General features: G+C 45.4%; 1 protein-coding gene across 1 annotated transcript in view; it reads right to left on the bottom strand.

Annotated features, from left to right (window-relative positions):
* Positions 1-1,329: 1,329 nt before the first annotated feature.
* Positions 1,330-25,000, bottom strand: part of LOC116376569 (adhesive plaque matrix protein-like) — a 40,788-nt gene continuing 17,117 nt past the window's right edge. Inside the window, exon 2 of the mRNA XM_031837957.1 lies at positions 1,330-4,290. Coding sequence (XP_031693817.1) covers positions 1,330-4,290 — 2,961 coding nt within the window. The remainder of the gene's footprint in view (positions 4,291-25,000) is intronic.

The following is a 25,000-nucleotide window of genomic DNA, read 5'->3' as shown; positions in this document are numbered from 1 at the left end:
GAGGCATGGTCCTCCACTCAAGTGACAGACCGCTCCTAGGGACGGCATGGAAGAGCACCAGTAAGCCAGTGACTCAGCGCCTGTAATAGGGTTAGAGGCAGGGAATCCCAATGGAGAGAGGGGAACTGGCCTGGCAGAGACAGCAAGGGCGGTTTGTTGCTCCAGTGCCTTTCCATTCACCTTCACAGTCCTGGGACAGACTACACTTCAATAAAGACTTAAAGGTCGAGACCGAGTCTGCATCTCTCACATGGATAGGCAGACCATTCCGTAAAAATTGAGCTCTATAGGACAAAGCCCTGCCTCCAGCTGCTTGCTTAGAAATTCTAGGAGGCCTGTGTCTTGTGACCATAGCGTACGTGTAGATATGTACGGCAGGACCAAATCAGGCCTTCAAAACTTGAGACATTTGTGGCAATGTGTTGTGTGACAAAACTGCCCATTTTAGATATACATTTTTATTGTCCCCAGCACAAGGTTCACCTGAGTAATAATCAGAGTTGGGACCAAGTCATTGTTTTACAAGTCACAAGTAAGTCTCAAGTCTTAGCTCTCAAGTCCCAAGTCAGGTCCCATGTCAAGACAGGCAAGTATCAAGTCAAGATGGACAAGTCTCAAGTCAAGTCTCTAGTCCAAAACTATGAGGTTTGAGTCACAAGTCATAATGTGCTCTTCACCAAATGTAATACCATTTCATATTTTTAACAAGAGTAATAGTTAGTATATTACATTTATGCAAATCATGAATGCTCTTAAAAATATATATATTATTACTTTCCAAATAAACTTTATATTTCCATGGAAACACATGGGTAGCCATGTCCCCCCCCCCCCCCCCCCCCATAGCGATCGACTATTGAGGATTTCCATGGGGGCGCAAAGATGTCGGCTTGCACACAATCGCCCAACCTTAACACACACACACCCACCCACCCCCACGCCCTCTCTGTGTGTGGTTACAGTAGGCTAACGTATGTCAATGGTTTTAGGAACAGCAGTAACATCAGGCAGGATTTAGGCTCCCAACTGCCTAGCCAGTTGTAGCACAATCTTGGGTGCAATGATCACGTTCCCTCACTGACTGGCTGTGTGGAGGCTCATTGATTTAACGTTACATTAGCCTACATGATACTAGTAAAGTAATAACATATATAGCTGTCGACTATATTAGCCATGACTTACTGTTCTTTGTGCAGCTTCAAATGTTGAACAAAGTTGTAAATTGTTGCGCCTCCGTCTGTCATTTTCTTCCTGCATGTTTTGCAAGTTGCAATCTGTTTTTTGTTGATACAGCGTCGTCTTTATATCCGAAAATAATCATTTTGGGTATCATCTTTCCAAGAGCTCCATCTGAATTCCCCCGCCGACGTTCCTCTGCACAGACACGCACAACTGTTTCTCAGCTGGCACAATTTGATTGGCTGCTGTCCGATTCAAACTGACAAATGAAGAGTTGAGGTGCTGCACACGTTTTTTAATAGCATCATGTTTAATATTTGGGCTTGGAGAGGGTATCTGGAGAGGGTATCTGGAGAGGGTATCTGGAGAGGGTATCTGGAGAGGGTATCTGGAGAGGGTATCTGGGGAGGGTATCTGGAGAGGGTATCTGGAGAGGGTATCTGGAGAGGGTATCTGGGGAGGGTATCTGGAGAGGGTATCTGGAGAGGGTATCTGGGGAGGGTATCTGGAGAGGGTATCTGGAGAGGGTATCTGGGGAGGGTATCTGGGGAGGGTATCTGGGAGGGTATCTGGGGAGGGTATCTGGAGAGGGTATCTGGGGAGGGTATCTGGAGAGGGTATCTGGGGAGGGTATCTGGAGAGGGGTATCTGGGGAGGGTATCTGGGGAGGGTATCTGGGGAGGGTATCTGGGGAGGGTATCTGGAGAGGGTATCTGGGGAGGGTATCTGGAGAGGGTATCTGGAGAGGGTATCTGGGGAGGGTATCTGGGGAGGGTATCTGGGGAGGGTATCTGGGGAGGGTATCTGGAGAGGGTATCTGGAGAGGGTATCTGGGGAGGGTATCTGGGGAGGGTATCTGGAGAGGGTATCTGGGAGGGTATCTGGAGAGGGTATCTGGGGAGGGTATCTGGAGAGGGTATCTGGAGAGGGTATCTGGGGAGGGTATCTGGGGAGGGTATCTGGAGAGGGTATCTGGGGAGGGTATCTGGAGAGGGTATCTGGGGAGGGTATCTGGGGAGGGTATCTGGAGAGGGTATCTGGGAGGGTATCTGGGGAGGGTATCTGGAGAGGGTATCTGGGGAGGGTATCTGGGGAGGGTATCTGGAGAGGGTATCTGGGGAGGGTATCTGGGGAGGGTATCTGGAGAGGGTATCTGGGGAGGGTATCTGGGGAGGGTATCTGGGGAGGGTATCTGGGGAGGGTATCTGGAGAGGGTATCTGGGGAGGGTATCTGGGGAGGGTATCTGGAGAGGGTATCTGGGGAGGGTATCTGGGGAGGGTATCTGGGGAGGGTATCTGGAGAGGGTATCTGGGGAGGGTATCTGGGAGGGTATCTGGGGAGGGTATCTGGAGAGGGTATCTGGGGAGGGTATCTGGAGAGGGTATCTGGGGAGGGTATCTGGGAGAGGGTATCTGGAGAGGGTATCTGGGGAGGGTATCTGGGGAGGGTATCTGGGAGGGTATCTGGAGAGGGTATCTGAGAGGGTATTGGGGAGGTATCTGAGAGGGTATCTGGAGAGGGTATCTGGAGAGGGTATCTGGGGAGGGTATCTGGGGAGGGTATCTGGGGAAGGGTATCTGGAGAGGGTATCTGGGGAGGGTATCTGGGGAGGGTATCTGGAGAGGGTATCTGGAGAGGGTATCTGGAGAGGGTATCTGGGGAGGGGTATCTGGGGAGGGTATCTGGGGAGGGTATCTGGAGAGGGTCTGGGGAGGGTATCTGGGAGGGTATCTGGGGAGGGTATCTGGAGAGGGTATCTGGGAGGGTATCTGGGGAGGGTATCTGGAGAGGGTATCATGGAGAGGGTATCTGGAGAGGGTATCTGGAGAGGGTAATCTGGGGAGGGTATCTGGGGAGGGTGACCCTGGGATTGGTATCTGGAAGAGGGTATCTGGAGAGGTATCTGGGGAGGGTATTGGGGAGGGGTATCTGGGGAGGGGTATCTGGGGAGGGTATCTGGGGAGGTATCTGGGGGAGGGTATCTGGAGAGGTATCTGGGGAGGGTATCTGGAGAGGGTATCTGGAGAGGGTATCTGGGGAGGGTATCTGGGAGGGTATCTGGAGAGGGTATCTGGGGAGGGTATCTGGGGAGGGTATCTGGAGAGGGTATCTGGGGAGGGTATCTGGGGAGGGTATCTGGAGAGGGTATCTGGGGAGGGTATCTGGGGAGGGTATCTGGAGAGGGTATCTGGGGAGGGTATCTGGGGAGGGTATCTGGGGAGGGTATCTGGAGAGGGTATCTGGGGAGGGTATCTGGGGAGGTATCTGGGAGGGTATCTGGGAGGGTATCTGGGAGAGGGTATCTGGGGAGGGTATCTGGGGAGGGTATCTGGAAGAGGGTATCTGGGGAGGGTATCTGGGGAGGGTATCTGGGGAGGGTATCTGGAGAGGGTATCTGGGGAGGGTATCTGGGAGGGTATCTGGGGAGGGTATCTGGGGAGGGTATCTGGGGAGGGTATTCTGGGGAGGGTATCTGGGGAGGGTATCTGGGGAGGGTATCTGGAGAGGGTATCTGGGGAGGGTATCTGGGGAGGGATCTGGAGAGGTATCTGGGAGGGTATCTGGGGAGGGGTATCTGGAGAGGGTATCTGGGAGTTCTGGGGAGGGTATCTGTGAGGGTATCTGGGAGGGTATCTGGGGAGGGTATCTGGGGAGGGTATCTGGGAGGGATCTGGGAGGGTATCTGCGAGGGTATCTGGGAGGGTATCTGGAGAGGTATCTGCGGGAGGGTATCTGGGGAGGGTATTGGGGAGGGTATCTGGGGAGGGTATTCTGGAGAGGGTATCTGGAGAGGGTATCTGGAGAGGGTATCTGGGGGGTATCTGGGTAGGGTAATCTGGAGAGGGTATCTGGAAGGGTATCTGGGGAGGGTATCTGGGGAGGGTATCTGGGAGGGTATCTGGGGAGGGTATCTGGGAGGGAGGGTATCTGGGGGAGGGTATCTGGGGAGGGTATCTGGAGAGGGGGGTATCTGGGGAGGGGTATCTGGGGAAGGGTATCTGGGGAGGGGGGGTATCTGGAGAGGGTATCCTGGCGGAGGGTATCTTGGGGAGGGTATCTGGATGAGGGTATCGGGGAGGGTATCTGGGGAGGGTATGTGGGGAGGGTATCTGGAGAGGGTATCTGGGGGGAGGGTATCTGGGGAGGGTATCTGGGGAGGGTATGCTGGGGAGGGTATCAAGTCCAGGTCGAGTCAAAAGGCTCAAGTCCAAGTTAAGTCACGAGTCATTGATGTTAAAGTCAAAGTCAAGTTGCAAGCCATCATATTTGTGACTCAAATCTGACTCAAGTCCAAGTCACGTGACTCGAGTCCACACCTCTGGTTAATAATCATGCTGTTTAATCAGCTTCTTGATATGCCACACCTGTCAGGTGGATGGATCATCTTGTCAAAGGAGAAATGCCCACTAACAGGGATGTAACCACATTTGTGCACAAATATGGAACATTTCTGGGATCTATTATTTCAGCTCATGAAACATGGGACCAACACTTCGCATGTTGTGTTCATATTTTTGTTCAGTTTATTATTCTAATGCTGTTATTATTCTAATGCTGTTGTTATTCTAATGCTGTTATTATTCTAATGCTGTTATTATTCTAATGCTGTTATTATTCTAATGCTGTTATTATTCTAATGCTGTTATTATTCTAATGCTGTTATTATTCTAATGCTGTTATTATTCTAATGCTGTTATTATTCTAATGCTGTTATTATTCTAATGCTGTTATTATTCTAATGCTGTTATTATTCTAATGCTGTACAGTAAATTAAGATAAAACATTGAAAAAAAAATCTGAGGTCCTCCTCTCCTCTCCTCTCCTCCTCTCCTCTCCTCTCCTCTCCTCTCCTCTCCTCTCCTCTCCTCTCCTCTCCTCTCCTCTCCTCTCCTCTCCTCTCCTCTCCTCTCCTCTTCCTCTCCTCTCCTCTCCTCTCCTCTCCTCTCCTCTCCTCTCCTCTCCTCTCCTCTCCTCTCCTCTCCTCTCCTCTCCTCTCCTCTCCTCTCCTCTCCCCTCCTCTCATCCTCCTCTCCTCTCCCCTCCTCTCCTCTCCTCTCCTCTCCTCTCCTCTCCTCTCCTCTCCTCTCCTCTCCTCTCCTCTCCTCTCCTCTCCTCTCCTCTCCTCTCCTCTCCACTCAATTCCTCTCCTCTCCTCTCCTCTCCTCTCCTCTCCTCTCCTCTCCTCTCCTCTCCTCTCCTCTCCTCTCCTCTCCTCTCCTCTCCTCTCCTCTCCTCTCCTCTCCTCTCCTCTCCTCTCTCCTCCCCTCCCCTGGAGGTCCCATGCCTGGAAAAGAAAGGTCTAGGAGTGACATAGATTGATGTGTGAACGCTCCTCCTGATTCGCCGATTAAACCCATCAATCAGTATGCAGAGGAGGTGTCCGATGCAAATGGCTCCAATCAGGCAAAGCGGAGCGGAGTGCTTCTAGGTTGTGGTGGAGAGCAAAGTGTCAAAGATAGAGGTGGAGGACAGAGCAACCAGCTGGGACTGTGTCTGGGAATAGACTAGGAGAGGAGAGGAGAGGACAACCCTTGGGATGCATCTGAAAAGGCCTACATGGGACTTGCCTAATGTAGGCCTCCACATGGGACTTGTTTAATGTAGTGCTCCACATGGGACATAGAGTGCCATTTCAGATGCAGGTTGAAGTTTATTGGGATGAGTCTTGTCCTGGAGACAGAATTGACCAATTTCCATTAGATGGGCCAGCTGCAAAGTCAAAATTGGCTATATTCTAAAAATTCATGAACACAAATATGGTCTTAATTTAAGGTTATGTTTAGCAGTGTGGTTAAGGTTAGGTTTAAGGTTAGGGTTGGGTTTAAAATCAGATGTTATAACTTTGTGGCTGTGCCAGCTAGTGACCATTCTGCAGAGCTGCCTCCAGAACAACATTCATGATGAAAAACGTTAACCTGTATTTCAAATGCAACCTAGCGTGAGGTAATAGGATGATAACGTTGTGTGGAGGAACTACCGTAAAATCCAATCCTACTCAAATGAGATTATGGGAGACAATTATTTGCAGTTTAGAGAGAAAGAGTAGGAGAATGTCAAGACTGACAACACAAACTGTGAATTGTGAGTTCATACACACACACACTCTCTGTCTCTCTCTCGCGCGCGCACTCTTTCTCTCTCTCTCTCTCTGTCTCTCTCTGTCACGCCCTGACCTTAGAGAGCTGTTTTATTTCTCTATTTGGTGAGGTCAGGGTGTGATGTGGGTTGGGCATTCTATGTTTTGTATTTCTTTGTGTTTGGCTGAGTGTGGTTCCCAATCATAGGCAGCTGTCTATCGTTGTCTCTGATTGGGAATCAAACTTAGGTAGCCTTTTTCCCCACCTATGTTGTGGGATCTTGTTTTTGTACAGCTCTTGTAGCCTGCGGAACGGTACGTTCGTTTTGGTTTCACTTTGTTATTTTGTTGCTGGTTCTCATTTAAAAACATATGATGATCACAAATTACGCTGCGCCTTGGTCTCCTTCAAACAACGTACGTTACAGAAGATCCCACCACAAAAAGACCAAGCAGCATTTTCTGGAGGAGTGGACATGGGAGGAGATACTGGAAGGCAAGGGTCCCTGAGCGCAGGCTGTAGAGTATCACTGTCCAAGGGAGGAGACAGAAGCAGCTAGTCAAGGGGACCAGGGTTACATAGGGTCAAGGCTGGCAAGGAAGACCGGGAAGCCACTCCAAAAAAGAAATTGGCGGGGGCACACGGGGAGGTAGGAGGAGCTAACTCCCTGTGTTCACGGTACTGGTCAAGCACCGTGTTATGCGGTAAAGCACACGGTGTCTCCAGTGGGCATCCAGCCAGGACGGATGGTGCCGGCTCAGTGCGCCTGGCCTCCAGTGCGTCTCATCGGCCCAGGATATCCTGCATCGGCTCTGCGCACTGTGTCTCCGGTGCGTCTGCGCAGCCCAGTGCGTCCTGTGCCAGCGCCCTGCATTTCCCGGGCGAAAGTAACCATCCAGCCAGGATGGGTTGTGCCGGCTCTACGCTCGAGACCTCCAGTGTACCTCCACGGCCCAGTGTATCCCGTGCCTGCTCCACGCACCAGGCTTCCAGTGCATCTCCCCAGTCCGGTGAGACCTGTTCCGGTTCCACGTACCAGGCCTCCAGTATGTCTCCCCGGCCTGGTAAACCCTGTGGCAGCTCCATGCACCAGGCTTCCAGTACGTTTCCTCAGTCCGGTGAGACCTGTTCCGGCTCCACGTAGGAAGCCTCCAGTGATGATCCATGGCACAAAGCCTCCAGTGATGATCCATGGCATGAAGCCTCCTGTGATGATCCATGGCTCGAAGCCTCCAGTGATGATCCATGGCCCGGAGCCTGCAGTGAGGATCGATGGCATGAAGCCTCCAGCATTGATCCGCAGTCCAGGGCCTGCAGCGAGGGTCCCCAGTCCGGGACCTGCAGCGAGGGTCCCCAGTCCGGGGCCTGTGGAGAGGGTCCCCAGTCCGGGACCTGCAACGAGGATCCCCAGTCCGGGGCCTGCAGCGAGGGTCCCCAGTTCGGGACCTGCAACGAGGATTCCCAGTCCGGGGCCTGGTTCCCAGTGGCGCCACAAAAGCGGAGGGATCAGCAGGCGGAGCGGGGGCTACGCCCCGAACCGGAGCCGCCAAGGGTAGATGCCCACCCGGACCCTCCCCTATAGGTTCAGGTTTGCGGCCGGGAGTCCGCACCTTTGGGGGGGTACTGTCACACCCTGACCTTAGAGAGACGTTTTATTTCTCTATTTGGTGAGGTCAGGGTGTGATGTGGGGTGGGCATTCTATGTGTTGTATTTCTTTATGTTTGGCCAAGCGTGGTTCCCAATCAGAGGCAGCTGTCTATCGTTGTCTCTGATTGGGAATCATACTTAGGGAGCCTTTTTCCCCACCTATGTTGTGGGATCTTGTTTATGGACAGCTCTTGTAGCCTATATGATGACCACAAATTACGCTGCGCCTTGGTCTCCTTCAAACAACATACGTTACACTCACTCTCGCGCTCTCTCTGTCTGTCTTTCTGTCGCTCTCTCTCTCTCTCTGTCTCTCTGTCTCTCTCTCTCTCTCTCTCTCTCTCTCTCTCTGTCTCTCTCTCTCTCTCTCTCTCTCTCTCTCTCTCTCTCTCTCTCTCCTCGAGAATAGAGAAAACCTCATGCCAGTCTTCTACAGCGGCTAATTTCGCAATACTCATCTAGGGTCTGAGAGATGCATCATCTGGGCATTCTCTTTGTTTAGTCCCCACCTCTCCATCTCTCCATCTATCCAACTCCCCACCTCTCCATCTCCCCATCTATCCAACTCCCCACCTCTCCATCTATCCAACTCCCCAACTCTCCATCTCCCCATCTATCCAACTCCCCACCTCTCCATCTCTCCATCTATCCAACTCCCCACGTCTCCATCTCCCTATCTATCCAACTCCCCACCTCTCCATCTCTCCATCTATCCAACTCCCCACCTCTCCATCTCCCCATCTATCCAACTCCCCACGTCTCCATCTCGCCATCTATCCAACTCCCCACCTCTCCATCTCCCCATCTATCCAACTCCCCACCTCTCCATCTCTCCAACTCCCCACCTCTCCATCTCCCATTATCCAACTCCCCACCTCTCCATCTATCCAACTCCCCACCTCTCCATCTCCCCATCTATCCAACTCCCCACCTCTCCACCTCTCCATCTATCCAACTCCCCACCTCTCCATCTCCCCATCTATCCAACTCCCCACCTCTCCATCTCCCCATCTATCCAACTCCCCACCTCTCCATCTCCCCATCTATCCAACTCCCCACCTCTCCATCTCCCCATCTATCCAACTCCCCACCTCTCCATCTCTCCAACTCCCCACCTCTCCATCTATCCAACTCCCCACCTCTCCATCTCCCCATCTATCCAACTCCCCACGTCTCCATCTCCCCATCTATCCAACTCCCCACCTCTCCATCTCTCCAACTCCCCACCTCTCCATCTATCCAACTCCCCACCTCTCCATCTCGCCATCTATCCAACTCCCCACCTCTCCATCTCCCCATCTATCCAACTCCCCAAGTCTCCATCTCGCCATCTATCCAACTCCCCACCTCTCCATCTCTCCATCTATCCAACTCCCACCTCTCCATCTCCCCATCTATCCAACTCGCCACGTCTCCATCTCGCCATCTATCCAACTCCCCACCTCTCCATCTCCCCATCTATCCAACTCCCCACCTCTCCATCTCTCCATCTATCCAACTCCCCACCTCTCCATCTCCCCTACTATCCAACTCCCCACCTCTCCATCTCCCCATCTATCCAACTCTCCACCTCTCCATCTCTCCATCCCCTCATCAACACACTGACTATTATATTCTCTATGTCTTGGTCTCTCCATCCAATCTCCCTGAAATGGTTTTACAGAGACTGGGCCCTAGGGCTCCCTAAAGTACAAGCCTTCGTCTCACTACCTCTCACAACCTCTCACTTCCTTCCACAACCTCTCACGACCTCTCACTAGTGTGAGTCTGAATGGCTGTAAAGAGACAGTACTGGAGTGGATATCGTCGTACTCTGGGGTCGTATTGTGGTACTATAGTACTGATTATACTGTTTTGATTTGTAGAAAACATAGGAGCTGCCAACAGCTTTGATCCCTCACCACTTTATTGACAACCTGAAGTTCATTATTCATCCTGGTTATGTCAATGTTCTGTCGCTATCATCACATCCAATCACTGTCCTCAATCCAACCCCTTTGTCATCTCTATTACAACCAGCTCTCACAGTCTCAAGTCATAATCAGACGTTCATCTATGTTTCTCAAACGTCAAATTTCAAAATGTTTGGTTACTTCTCTGTATCGTTCCAAGTTAAACTTTAGGCATTAATGCAGAATTGTTAAGGTTAGGGTTAAGGTTTAAAAAAATATATAAAACACAACTTTAACCTCTAGTGACTCCCCATCCCACATGAGGGAGCGTAATCATCGACTGACACTAATTAGCGTAACGCAACGGACATAAATATCCATAGAAAATATTCCTATTCATGAAAATCACAAGTGAAATATGTTGAGACACAGCTTAGCCTTTTGTTAATCACCCTGTCATCTCAGATTTTCAAAATATGCTTTTACTGCCAAAGCTAGACAAGCATTTGTGTACGTTTATCGATAGCCTAGCATAGCATTTTGTCCAGCTAGCAGCAGGTAACTTGGTCACGGAAATCAGAAAAGCATTCAAATTAAATTGTTTACCTTTGATGAACTTCGGATGTTTTCACTCACGAGACTCCCAGTTAGATAGCAAATGTTCCTTATTTCCAAAACTATTATTTTTGTAGGCGAAAAAGCTCCGTTTGTTCTTCACGTTTGGCTGAGAAATCGCCCGGAAATTGCAGTCACGAAAACGGCTAAAAATATTCCAAATTAGCTCCATAATATCGACAGAAACATGGCAAACGTTGTTTATAATCAATCCTCGAGGTGTTTTTCAAATATAAATTCGATTATATATTCACCGGGACAATTAGTTTTTCAGTAGGACCGATTGGAATAATGGCTACCTCTGTATTTTACGCGAGAATCACTCTGGAAGCATCAGGTGACCACTTGCGCAATGTAGCTGCTTACGGGTATCCTTCAACATAAATGCGTAAAACTACGTCACAATGCTGTAGACACCTTGGGGAATACGGAGAAAAAGTAATCTGGTTGATAGCCCATTCACTGCTCAATAGGGACGCATTGGAACGCAGTGCTTTCAAAACATGAGGCATTTCCGGATTGGATTTCTGTTATTTCTGTTATACTCACAGACAATATTTTTTACAGTTTTTGCAACTTTAGAGTGTTTTCTATCCTAAGCTGTCAATTATATGCATATTCTAGCATCTTGTCCTGACAAAATATCCCGTTTACTACGGGAACGTTATTTTTTCCAAAAATGAAAATACTGCCCCCTAGACACATCGCTGGATTCAAACTTGCAACCAATAGAACCAGAGGCAGATTAAGCCCATCCAACATCCCCATCCACAACGCCTCGTTGAAAGTAACAGCGCTCACTGTTGCCCCTAGTGGCTGGTTTCCACCTCATCTCCCAACGTCCTCAGACATGGTGGACGTTGAATATGGACTTGCCTCATCATTCCATCCAGTCACTGTCCTTATTCTAACCCTCTTAAACAACAGTCTGATAAATGACACGGGTGGCTGTCATCCTCCTTCTAGACCTATTAGTCTTGTTTAGGAAGGGGGAGAGAGGGAGGTAGGGTGGCTCGCTCCCTCTCTCTCGGTCTCTCTTGGTCTCTCTCGGTCTCTCTCTCTCTCTCTCTGTCTCCTTCTCTCTCTTTATCTCTCTCTCCCTCCTTCCCTCTCTCTCTCTCTCTCTGTCTCCTTCTCTCTCTTCCTCTCTCTCTTTCTCTTCCTCGCTCTCTCTCCTTCTCTCTCTTTCTCTCTCCCTCCCTCTATCTCTCCCTCTCTCTCGGTCTCTCTCCCTCTCTCTCGGTCTCTCTCTCTCCCTCTCTCTCTCTCTCTCCTCTTTCATTCTCTCTCTCTCCCTCGCTCTCTCTCTATCTTTCTCTCTCACTCTCAGATATAGAACAAGCAGCCAAGATGGCTCCCTTATATCCTCATAGTGATGGTAGGGGGACCAGAGGCTGTTCTCTCCCCATTTCTCTATAATCACCGGGGCGATGCTCCTCCCCCATTTCTCTATAATCACTGGGGTGATGCTCCTCCCCCACCTCGCTATAATCACCGGGCGATGCTCCTCCCCCATTTCTTTATAATCACCGGGGCGATGCTCCTCCCCCATTTCTTTATAATCACCGGGGCGATGCTCGGGTGCCTCCTTCATTTGCATAATACCATCCTGACACTTTCACTTCCGTCATCCATCACCGTCCGCGACCGCATGAATCCCCCCCCTGCCTGCTCCTCATGGCCCTCCTGCTCCCTCCATCACTCCCCCTCTTCACCTCTCCTCCTCCGCTCCCTCTGTATCCCCTCTCTCTTCTCTCCCCTCTCTGATTGCGTCCTGTGTTTATCTGGCCAAGCACAAAAGATTGATTCCCTACTGTCTGCCTGCCTTATGTTCAGCAGATAGGGATTTTCACCGAGTGATGAAGCACCCAGTCAGCTAATGATAAACAGAAAACACATATTCAAATGCATGAGGAGAGGGACCTCTCTCTCTCCCTCTCACCTCTTCTCTCTTTAGAGAGAGAGAGAGAGAGAGAGAGAGAGAGAGAGAGAGAGGGGTCAGGTTAAGGAAGTGAACATATCATTATTGGAGTTCAATTCGAAACTCACCTGTTTTTACGTCACTCCTTCTACATTTGTATCTCTTGTGTTTCTACTGGGGGTAATAAAGAAGAAACGTGTAAATGAAGGTGAGAGAATGGGGAAGAAATGAATCAACTAAAATCAAACTGTCCGTTGTTTTGATGGCTGGTCTTGATCTGTTCTGCTACATACGACTGTGTGAGAACTGACAGGCCTTGTGTTTTAAGAGCATATCTTCAATCATAGACGGGATGCATTGGAATAGCTTTTACGAAGCTGAGATCGGAAACAAGAGGAGGTTGGTTTACTACTATTGTAGAGGGTCAAACACAAACTAATACAACTGAATATATGTATTATTACATGCTTCTGTGTTTAACATTTGACCCACCTAAATGTAGGCCTGTGCTATGACTGTAGCAACGTAGCGAAAGCATATTCACCATTCACACAAACTAGATCTGTTCACACTGTTATTGAACAGCGACCATGTGACTTTAATAAGCTCTCTGACGTGATACAGCACATATAAAACACTTTATCATCAGACCAAACGTCCCTTTATGTGCTAAAACCTACGTTATGCCTAGACTTTGAGCAAGTGCACTAAAAAGTCTGCAAAGTTTCTCTTCTCCTCGATAACAAAATACCATTAGCTGCTGTCACATACAGGAGAAGAGAGATTCTTTGCTTTATTGAAATGAGATTGAAATGATAAATCTCCCTCCCCTGTTAAAACAGAGAGACTCATAAGCCTGGTGTGGGGGATAGGGATTAGACAGTATGGAAGGATGAGAAGGAGAGAGAGGAGGGAGAAGAAGGAAGGATAGAGAGAGAGAGAGAGAGAGAGAGAGGGAGGGAGATGAATAAAGAGTGAGATGAGAGAGAGAGAGATGAAAAAGAGTGAGATGAGAAAGAGAGATTAATAAAGAGAGAGAGAGAGAGAGAGAGGGGGAGAGAGAGAGAGAGAGTTGAAAAAAGAGTGAGATGAGAGAGAGAGAGAGAGAGTTGAAAAAAGAGTGAGATGAGAGAGAGATGAAAAAGAGTGAGATGAGAAAGAGAGATTAATAAAGAAAGAGAGAGAGAGAGGGAGAGAGAGAGAGAGAGAGTTGAAAAAAGAGTGAGATGAGAAAGAGAGAGAGGGAGATGAATAAAGAGTGAGGAGAGAGAGATGAAAAAAGAATGAGATGAGAGAGAGATGAATAAAGAGTGAGGTGAGAGAGAGAGAGAGAGATGAAAAAAGAGTGAGATGAGAGAGAGAGAGATGAAAAAAGAGTGAGATGAGAGAGAGAGAGAGAGTTGAATAAAGAGTGAGATGAGAGAGAGAGAGAGAGTGAGAGAGAGAGAGAGATGAAAGAAGAGTGAGATGAGAGAGATAGTGAAAGTAAGAGATGAAGCGAGAGAGAGAGAGAGCGATTAATGAGAGAGAGAGAGAGAGAGAGAGAGAGAGAGAGAGAGAGAGATGAATAAAGAGTGAGAGAGAGAGAGAGAGAGAGAGAGAGAGAGAGAGAGAGATGAATAAAGAGTGAGATGGGGAGATAGTGAAAGAAAGAGATGAAGCGAGAGAGAAATTCATAATAAATCAAAAGGTGTCATGGGAAACATCACTGATATTAAAATCAGAGGCAGACAGATCTATATGAAAAAAATGCAGATTTGAAAATGCAAATAAGTACGTCGTTTCCCGAGGGGGGGGGGGGGGGATTCGAAGATATGGTGACAACACCAAGAGAAAGACATTCATATGGAGCTTTGATGTTTTTTGGAATGCAATTTATGCGACTGACGTACACAATTCACCAAATGAATGCTGCTGGAAATAAGGTTTCTATACCTTGGTGGGTTTCTCCTGCTTTTATTACAAGTCACACAAATCTTCACAAACGTACATCTCATATGTTTTGTTTTTCAATTATTTCTTGTCATCTCATTCGGTTTAGTTCAATATTCAAACAAATGTGACAGCGTTGTCACTGGGATAACAATTACACATGGAAATCCATGTCATAACGCATATGAGCTAAATGACTAAATTATCATTTAAAAACTAAATTGGCCTCAATACCAATACCGCACACATCTAGACATGTGAATATGGTAGGCAATATACAAGTAAGCCCACAGACAGAGTGTCACAGTGTTTAGCTGACTTAAGGTCACTGAGAGGGCCACAATAGAATTTCCCACAGTCAGAAACTCCACTTCCCTTTCCATCAACCTTTCAGCTTGAGGTCAGGCTCTGTCTTCCCCTGCTTCTCACAAGCCACCAACAGACTCAACGTTGAGATAAATGAAGAGTATTTTGTGTTTTTCTTCATGTATTGGGTCAGGCCAGGGTGTGACATGGGGTTTTTGTATTGTGGTGTGTTTTGTCTTGGGGTTTTGGTGTGTATGTATTGGGATTGTAGCTAGTGGGGTTATCTAGCAAAGTCTATGGCTGTCTGGAGTGGTTCTCAATCAGAGGCAGGTGTTTATCGTTGTCTCTGATTGGGAACCATATTTAGGCAGCCATATTCTTTGAGTTTGTCGTGGGTGATTGTCCTTAGTGTCCTCTATGTTAGTTAGCACCAGTATAGGCTGTTTCGGTTTTCGTTACGTGTTTTGTAGTGTTTGTGTTTATTTGTGTTGTACGTTGTTCATTAAACATGGATCGCAATCTACACGCTGCAGTTTGGTCCGACTCTCCTTCACACCTAGAAAACCGTAACAAGTTCCACCAGACTGCTAATTAAAGTTCCACCAGACTACTAATTAAAGTTTCACCAGACTGCTAATTAAAGTTCCACCAGACTACTAATTAAAGTTCCACCAGACTACTAATTAAAGTTCCACCAGACTACTAATTAAAGACTACTAATTAAAGTTCCACCAGACCACTAATTAAAGTTCCACCAGACTACTAATTAAAGACTACTAATTAAAGTTCCACCAGACTACTAATTAAAGACTACTAATTAAAGTTCCACCAGACTACTAATTAAAGACTACTAATTCAAGTTCCACCAGACTACTAATTAAAGTTTCACCAGACTGCTAATTAAAGTTCCACCAGACTACTAATTAAAGTTCCACCAGACTACTAATTAAAGTTCCACCAGACTACTAATTAAAGACTACTAATTAAAGTTCCACCATACTACTAATTAAAGTTCCACCAGACTACTAATTAAAGTTCCACCAGACTACTAATTAAAGTTCCACCAGACTACTAATTAAAGTTCCACCAGACTACTAATTAAAGTTCCACCAGACTACTAATTAAAGTTCCACCAGACTACTAATTAAAGTTCCACCAGACTACTAATTAAAGTTCCACCAGACTACTAATTAAAGTTCCACCAGACTACTAATTAAAGTTCTACCAGACTACTAATTAAAGTTCCACCAGACTACTAATTAAAGACTACTAATTAAAGTTCCACCAGACTACTAATTAAAGTTCCACCAGACTACTAATTAAAGTTCCACCAGACTACTAATTAAAGACTACTAATTAAAGTTCCACCAGACTACTAATTAAAGTTCCACCAGACTACTAATTAATGTTCCATCAGACTACTAATTAAAGTTCCACCAGACTACTAATTAAAGTTCCACCAGACTACTAATTAAAGACTACTAATTAAAGTTCCACCAGACCACTAAATACATTTTCAACTGGACTGCTGATTAAATATTTGTTTGCCTTCTTTACTTTCTTTACCGAAGCTGAATACAAATATTTTTTTGTACTTATTTTTTGTAGATGTAAATCTGTAAAGGAAAATCCATGGCAGGAAATCCTTCCCAAATCCTTAGAAAATCCAATAATATTTGCATAGAGCTTAAAACATGCAAAGTCCCTGAGTATGAATTAATCTGGAAAGCCATGGTTTTGGTTCAGCAATAAAAAAGGATTGTGACTGAGAGTGAGAGGTTTCATTCCTTCAGCTACAGCCTGAAGGCGGTCTCGTCGCCTCTAAGTTAGGGAGGAAATTCAACAAAAAAGACTATAAGGGACCAGAGATGTCCGTTTTCCTGTGTTCCGTAGCTACTTCAGTTTTTTTTGTACGAATCGGTTTGGTACTGTGTGTTGGCCCTTCTCAAAAGTAAGGTTAGTGTACTGTATCACTGTAACACACCTCTTCAATGGCTCTTCAATGGCTTTACACAGTGAGTAACACACCTCTTCAATGGCTTTACACAGTGAGTAACACACCTCTTCAATGGCTTTACACAGTGAGTAACACACCTCTTCAATGGCTTTACACAGTGAGTAACACACCTCTTCAATGGCTTTACACAGTGAGTAACACTCCTCTTCAATGGCTTTACACAGTGAGTAACACTCTTCCTCAATGGCTTTACACGGTGAGTAACACTCCTCTTCAATGGCTTTACACAGTGAGTAACACTCTTCCTCAATGGCTTTACACAGTGAGTAACACACCTCTTCAATGGCTTTACACAGTGAGTAACACACCTCTTCAATGGCTTTACACAGTGAGTAACACACCTCTTCAATGGCTTTACACAGTGAGTAACACACCTCTTCAATGGCTTTACACAGTGAGTAACACCTCTTCAATGGCTTTACACAGTGAGTAACACACCTCTTCAATGGCTTTACACAGTGAGTAACACACCTCTTCAATGGCTTTACACAGTGAGTAACACACCTATTCAATGGCTTTACACAGTGAGTAACACACCTCTTCAATGGCTTTACACAGTGAGTAACAAATCTCTTCAATGGCTTTACACAGTGAGTAACACTCCTCTTCAATGGCTTTACACAGTGAGTAACACACCTCTTCAATGGCTTTACACAGTGAGTAACACTCTTCCTCAATAGCTTTACACAGTGAGTAACACACCTCTTCAATGGCTTTACACAGTGAGTAACACACCTCTTCAATGGCTTTACACAGTGAGTAACACACATCTTCAATGGCTTTACACAGTGAGTAACACACCTCTTCAATGGCTTTACACAGTGAGTAACACACCTCTTCAATGGCTTTACACAGTGAGTAACACTCCTCTTCAATGGCTTTACACAGTGAGTAACATTCTTCCTCAATGGCTTTACACAGTGAGTAACACACCTCTTCAATGGCTTTACACAGTGAGTAACACACCTCTTCAATGGCTTTACACAGTGAGTAACACACCTCTTCAATGGCTTTACACAGTGAGTAACACTCTTCCTCAATGGCTTTACACAGTGAGTAACACTCCTCTTCAATGGCTTTACACAGTGAGTAACACACCTCTTCAATGGCTTTACACAGTGAGTAACACTCTTCCTCAATGGCTTTACACAGTGAGTAACACTCCTATTCAATGGCTTTACACAGTGAGTAACACTCTTCCTCAATGGCTTTACACAGTGAGTAACACTCTTCCTCAATGGCTTTACACAGTGAGTAACACTCTTCCTCAATGGCTTTACACAGTAAGTAACACACCTCTTCAATGGCTTTACACAGTGAGTAACACACCTCTTCAATGGCTTTACACAGTGAGTAACACTCTTCCTCAATGGCTTTACACAGTGAGTAACACACCTCTTCAATGGCTTTACACAGTGAGTAACACACCTCTTCAATGGCTTTACACAGTGAGTAACACACCTCTTCAATGGCTTTACACAGTGAGTAACAATCCTATTCAATGGCTTTACACAGTGAGTAACACACCTCTTCAATGGCTTTACACAGTGGGTAACACACCTCTTCAATGGCTTTACACAGTGAGTAACACACCTCTTCAATGGCTTTACACAGTGATTAACACTCTTCCTCAATGGCTTTACACAGTGAGTAACACACCTCTTCAATGGCTTTACACAGTGAGTAACACACCTCTTCAATGGCTTTACACAGTGAGTAACACACATCTTCAATGGCTTTACACAGTGAGTAACACACCTCTTCAATGGCTTTACACAGTGAGTAACACACCTCTTCAATGGCTTTACACAGTGAGTAACACTCCTCTTCAATGGCTTTACACAGTGAGTAACATTCTTCCTCAATGGCTTTACACAGTGAGTAACACACCTCTTCAATGGCTTTACACAGTGAGTAACACACCTCTTCAATGGCTTTACACAGTGAGTAACACACCTCTTCAATGGCTTTACACAGTGAGTAACACTCTTCCTCAATGGCTTTACACAGTGAGTAACACTCCTCTTCAATGGCTTTACACAGTGAGTAACACACCTCTTCAATGGCTTTACACAGTGAGTAACACTCTTCCTCAATGGCTTTACACAGTGAGTAACACTCCTATTCAATGGCTTTACACAGTGAGTAACACTCTTCCTCAATGGCTTTACACAGTGAGTAACACTCTTCCTCAATGGCTTTACACAGTGAGTAACACTCTTCCTCAATGGCTTTACACAGTGAGTAACACACCTCTTCAATGGCTTTACACAGTGAGTAACACTCCTCTTCAATGGCTTTACACAGTGAGTAACACTCCTCTTCAATGGCTTTACACAGTGAGTAACACACCTCTTCAATGGCTTTACACAGTGAGTAACACTCTTCCTCAATGGCTTTACACAGTGAGTAACACTCCTCTTCAATGGCTTTACACAGTGAGTAACACACCTCTTCAATGGCTTTACACAGTGAGTAACACTCTTCCTCAATGGCTTTACACAGTGAGTAACACACCTCTTCAATGGCTTTACACAGTGAGTAACACTCTTCCTCAATGGCTTTCTGTATAAACTGAACTGAAATATAAAAAACGCAACATGTATCAATTAAGATTTACATGAACTGAGTTACAGATCATGTAAGTAAATGAGTCAATGTAAATAAATTGAATAGGCCCTAATCTATGGATTTCACATGACTGGGAATACAGATATGCATCGGTTGGTCACAGATACCTTTAAAGAAAAGGTAGGGGTGTGGATCAGAAAACCAGTCAGTATCTGGTGTGCCCACCATGTGCCTCATGCAGCGCGACACATCTCCTTGGCCTAGAGTTGATCAGGCTGTTGGTTGTGGCCTGTGGAATGTTGTCCCACTCCTCTTCAATGGCTGTGTGAAGATGCTGGATATTGGAGGGAAGTGGAACACGCTGTCATACGCTTCAATCCAGAGCATCCCAAACATGCTCAATGGGTGACATGTCTGGTGACTCGTCACGGTATTTCTAGGCATTCAAATTGCCAAAATGCAATTGTGTTCGTTGTCCGTAGTTTATGCCTGTCCATACCATAACCCCACCACCACCATGGAGCACTCTGTTCACAACGTTGACATCAGCAAACTGCTCGCCCACACGATGCCATCTGCCCGTTTACAGTCGAAACCGGGATTCATCTGTGAAGAGCAGTGGTGTAAAGTACTTAGTAAAGATGCTTTAAAAAATACTTTAAAGTACTACTCAAAAAGTTTTTGGGGGTATCTGTACTTTACTATCTATATTTTTGACAACTTTTACTTCTCTACATTACTAAAGAAAACAATGTACTTTTTACTCCATATATTTTCCTTGACACCCAAAAGTACTTGTCACATTTTGAATGCTTAGCAGGACAGGAAAATGGTCCAATTCACATATTTATCAAGAGAACATCCCTGGTCATCCCTAATGCTTCTGATCTGGCAGACTCACTTATCACAAATGCTTCGTTTGTAAATTATGTCTGCGTGTTGGAGTGTACCCCTGGCTGTTTGTAAATTATGTCTGCGTGTTGGAGTGTACCCCTGGCTGTTTGTAAATTATGTCTGCGTGTTGGAGTGTACCCCTGGCTGTTTGTAAATTATGTCTGCGTGTTGGAGTGTACCCCTGGCTGTTTGTAAATTATGTCTGCGTGTTGGAGTGTACCCCTGGCTGTTTGTAAATTATGTCTGCGTGTTGGAGTGTACCCCTGGCTGTTTGTAAATTATGTCTGCGTGTTGGAGTGTACCCCTGGCTGTTTGTAAATTATGTCTGCGTGTTGGAGTGTACCCCTGGCTGTTTGTAAATTATGTCTGCGTGTTGGAGTGTACCCCTGGCTGTTTGTAAATTATGTCTGCGTGTTGGAGTGTACCCCTGGCTGTTTGTAAATTATGTCTGCGTGTTGGAGTGTACCCCTGGCTGTTTGTAAATTATGTCTGCGTGTTGGAGTGTACCCCTGGCTGTTTGTAAATTATGTCTGCGTGTTGGAGTGTACCCCTGGCTGTTTGTAAATTATGTCTGCGTGTTGGAGTGTACCCCTGGCTGTTTGTAAATTATGTCTGCGTGTTGGAGTGTACCCTTGGCTGTTTGTAAATTATGTCTGCGTGTTGGAGTGTACCCCTGGCTGTCCGTGAAAAAATAAATAAAAAATATGCCGCCTAATATAAGGAATGTGAAATGATTTATACTTTTACTTTTGATACCTAAGTATATTTAAAACCAAATACTTTTAGACTTTTACTCAAGTAGTATTTTGCTGTGTGACTTTTACTTTTACTTGAGTCATTTTCTATTAAGGTATCTCTACGTTTACTACAGTGTGGCATTTGTAAGGTATCTCTACTTTTACTAGTGTGGCTAGTAGGGTAGTTTTTCCACCACTGGTGAAGAGCACACTTCTCCAGCATCCCAGCCTAAAACCCCAAACAGCAAGCAACACAGATGTAGAAACACGGTGGCTAGGTAAAAACTCCCTGGAAGGGCAGGAACCTAAGCAATCATTGACCTTCTGGTTACAGTAAAGTACAGTAAAGTACAGTAAAGTAAAGTACAGTAAAGTACAGTAAATTACAGTAAAGTACAGTAAAGTACAGTAAAGTAAAGTAGAGTAAAGTAGAGTAAAGTACAGTAAAGTAAAGTAGAGTAAAGTAAAGTAAAGTAAAGTAAAGTAGAGTAAAGTAAAGTAAAGTACAGTAAAGTAAAGTAAAGTACAGTAAAGTACAGTACAGTAAAGTAAAGTAAAGTACAGTAAAGTAAAGTAAAGTAAAGTACAGTAAAGTACAGTACAGTAAAGTAAAGTAAAGTACAGTAAAGTAAAGTAAAGTAAAGTACAGTAAAGTACAGTAAAGTACAGTAAAGTTAAGTACAGTAAAGTACAGTAAAGTAAAGTAGAGTAAAGTAAAGTAAAGTAAAGTAAAGTAAAGTAAAGTAAAGTAGAGTAAAGTAAAGTAAAGTAGAGTAAAGTAAAGTAAAGTAAAGTAAAGTAGAGTAAAGTAAAGTAGAGTAAAGTAGAGTAAAGTAAAGTACAGTAAAGTAAAGTAGAGTAAAGTAGAGTAAAGTACAGTAAAGTAAAGTAAAGTAAAGTACAGTAAAGTACAGTAAAGTTAAGTACAGTAAAGTAAAGTAAAGTAAAGTAAAGTACAGTAAAGTACAGTAAAGTTAAGTACAGTAAAGTAAAGTAAAGTACAGTAAAGTACAGTAAAGTTAAGTACAGTAAAGTAAAGTAAAGTACAGTAAAGTACAGTAAAGTACAGTAAAGTTAAGTACAGTAAAGTAAAGTAAAGTACAGTAAAGTACAGTAAAGTTAAGTTAAGTACAGTGTCTATATGAACAATACAAACACAAGTCATAATTTGCAAAAAAACACCAACAAACCAAGATCCATGATCCTCGGAACAAACTGTAAATAAACACCTCATAGAGAACATAACACTAAACACAACGGTGTTGGCCTATATTCATGTTGAAGTGCTCTCTACTTCGACACAGATGCTTTTCATACACCATTAATTGCCTGAATAGTTTGTCTGCTAAATTTCTAATGTGCTATAAATTCTGTGTTTGTTTTTACAGTGTTGACAGCATAGAACACTGTAAGCATGTCATTGAAACCTTGGAACAGCCAACGTCAGCTGAGCTGAAAGACAAAACCACTATGCTCTCCTCGTTTGCTGGCTCGCTGGCTCTCTCTCTCTCTCTTTTCTTTCTCTCTCTGGTTCTCTCTCTGGCTCTCTCTGCTTCTCTCTCTCAATCTATATCTCTCTCTGGCTCTCTCTCTGGCTCTCTCTCTGGCTCTCTCTCTGGCTCTCTAGCTCTCAATTCAATTCAATTCAAGGGGCTTTATTGGCATGGGAAACATGTGTTAACATTGCCAAAGCAAGTGAGGTAGATGTCTTTCTCTGCTTCTCTCTGTGTCTCTCTCTCTCTCTCTGTCTCTCTCTCTCTCTGTCTGTCTCTGTCGGTCTCTCTGTCTTTCTCTGTCTCTCTCTCTGTCTCTCTGTCTTTCTCTCTCTCTCTGTCTGTCTCTCTCTCTGTCTTTCTCTACTTCTCTCTCTCTACTTCTCTCTTTCTGTCTTTCTCTGCTTCTCTCTCTCTCTTTCTCTGCTTCACTCTCTCTGCTTCTCTCTCTCTGTCTTTCTCTGCTTCTCGCTCTCTCTCTCTTTGTCTTTCTATGCTTCTCGCTCTCTCTCTCTTTGTCTTTCTCTGCTTCTCGCTCTCTCTCTCTCTTTGTCTTTCTCTGCATCTCGCTCTCTCTCTCCCTTTGTCTTTCTCTATCTCTGGCTCTCTGCTTCTCTCTCTCTCTCAATCTATATCTCTCACTCTGGCACTCTCTCTGTGCCTCTCTCTCTCTGGCTCTCTCTCTTTCCCTCTCTCTGTGTCTCTCTCTGGCTCTCTCTCTGAGTCACTCTCTGAGTCACTTTTTTTGTTCATAATGTTTCCTCAATTGTTTCCTATTCCCGAAAAAGAGCTTCTAGATATCAGAACAGAGATCATGAATTTGGATGAAGATGTTTACTTCAATGAATCACAGGCTCACCTCAGACCAGGCCCTGATCCCCGACACTCAGGAGAGAAAGAGGTAGTGATACAGAAGACGACGTGAGGGCACCCTGATGAAACTATGGCGACGAGTAAATAAATCAACCGCCTCTACCCCCCCACTCTGTTGACCAATGAAAACGAACTGGACGAGCTCCTTTCGAGAGCTGTCCTATCAATGGGACCTGAAGAACTGTAAAATCCTATGTTTCTCAGGATCATGGCTTGACAAGGACATGGATAATATTCTAGATGGTTTTTCTACACAGGACAGAACGACAGCGTTCGGTAAGCTCGAGGGGGTGGTGTCTGTCTCTTTGTTAACACAGTGTCACAGATGTCTCTAGTTTTAAAGGAGCTTGCAATTGGCATGCTGACTGCAGGAATGTCCACCGGAGCTGTTGCAATAGAATTGAATGTTCATTTCTCTACCACAAGCCATTTTAGAGAATTTGGCAATACGTCCAACCGGCCTCACAACCGTAGACCACGTGCATGGCATCATGTGGGTAAGCTGTTTGCTGATGTCAACGTTGTAAACAGACTACCCCATGGTGGCTCCCGAGTGGCGCAGCAGTCTAAGGCACTGCATCTCAGTGCACTACAGTCCCTGGTTCAAGTCCAGGCTGTATCACATACGGCTGTGATTGGGAGTCCCATAGGGCGGCGTGCAATTTTCCCAGCATATTCCAGGTTTGGCCGGGGTAGGCCGTCATTGAAAATAAGATTTTGTTCTTGCCTAGTTAAATAAAAATGGTGGCAGTGGGGTTATGGTTTGGGAAGGCATAAGCAACGTACATTGAACACAATTGCATTTTATCGATCGGCAATTTGAGAAATACCGTGACGAGATCCCGAGGCCCATTGTGAGGCCCATTTCTTTTAAGGTATCTGTGACCAACAGATGCATGTCTGTATTGCCCAGTCAGGTGAAATCCAAAGATTAGGACCTAATGGATTCATTTAAATTGACTTATTTCCTCATATGAACTGTAACTCAGTAAAACATTTGAATTTGTTGTATTTTGTTCAGTGTATATACAGGGTCAGTTCCAGTACCATATTTATAATGTTCAAGGATACTGGCTCAATAGAGGTAGATATGTATAGTGTTTAAGGTGACTAGGCATCAGGATATGTGATAAACAGAGTAGCAGCAACATATATGATGATTGTATGTGAGTGGTTGTGTAGTCAGTGTAAATGTACTGTATGTGTGTGGGTGTGTAGTCAGTATAAATGTATTCTATGTGTGTGGGTGTGTAGTCAGTATAAATGTACTGTATGTGTGTGGGTGTGTAGTCAGTGTAAATGTACTGTATGTGTGTGGGTGTGTAGTCAGTATAAATGTATTCTATGTGTGTGGGTGTGTAGTCAGTATAAATGTACTGTATGTGAGTGTGTGTGTGTGTGTGTGTGTGGTTAGACTAAGCACCCCCGGTGGGGCCCCGTGTTGAGGGTCAACATAGAGGAGGTGATGTTACTTACTCTCACCACCAGGTGTCAACCCGTCAGATTGTCCAGGATACAGTTGAAGAGGGAGATGTTCAGTCCCGGGGTCCTGAGCTTGTTGACTAGCTTGGAGGGGACAGTGGTGTTGAATGCTGAGCTGTGAATGGAGAATCCATAGAGTTGGATAGTCATGGAGGGTATTTTGTCAAAGAGACATGTTTCAGAAAGCAGAAAATATTGAAGTTTCGAGAGTCCCGTTGCTAGCAAATCCACGATCAGAGGACATCCATCTTATTATCATCCAGTAGAATGGAAGGAAGTGGTGGCTGGTTTTCCCTCCACCTTAAAGGATCCACCCTTTCTTGCTCTGTAGCCCGAAAATTTGGTCACAATTACACGAAAG

This window comes from Oncorhynchus kisutch, linkage group LG12 (genome assembly GCF_002021735.2).
Source record: "Oncorhynchus kisutch isolate 150728-3 linkage group LG12, Okis_V2, whole genome shotgun sequence".
NCBI lineage: Eukaryota > Metazoa > Chordata > Actinopteri > Salmoniformes > Salmonidae > Oncorhynchus > Oncorhynchus kisutch.
The sequence above is the reverse complement of the archived record's forward strand: the minus strand, read 5'-3'. Positions and strand labels throughout refer to the sequence as shown.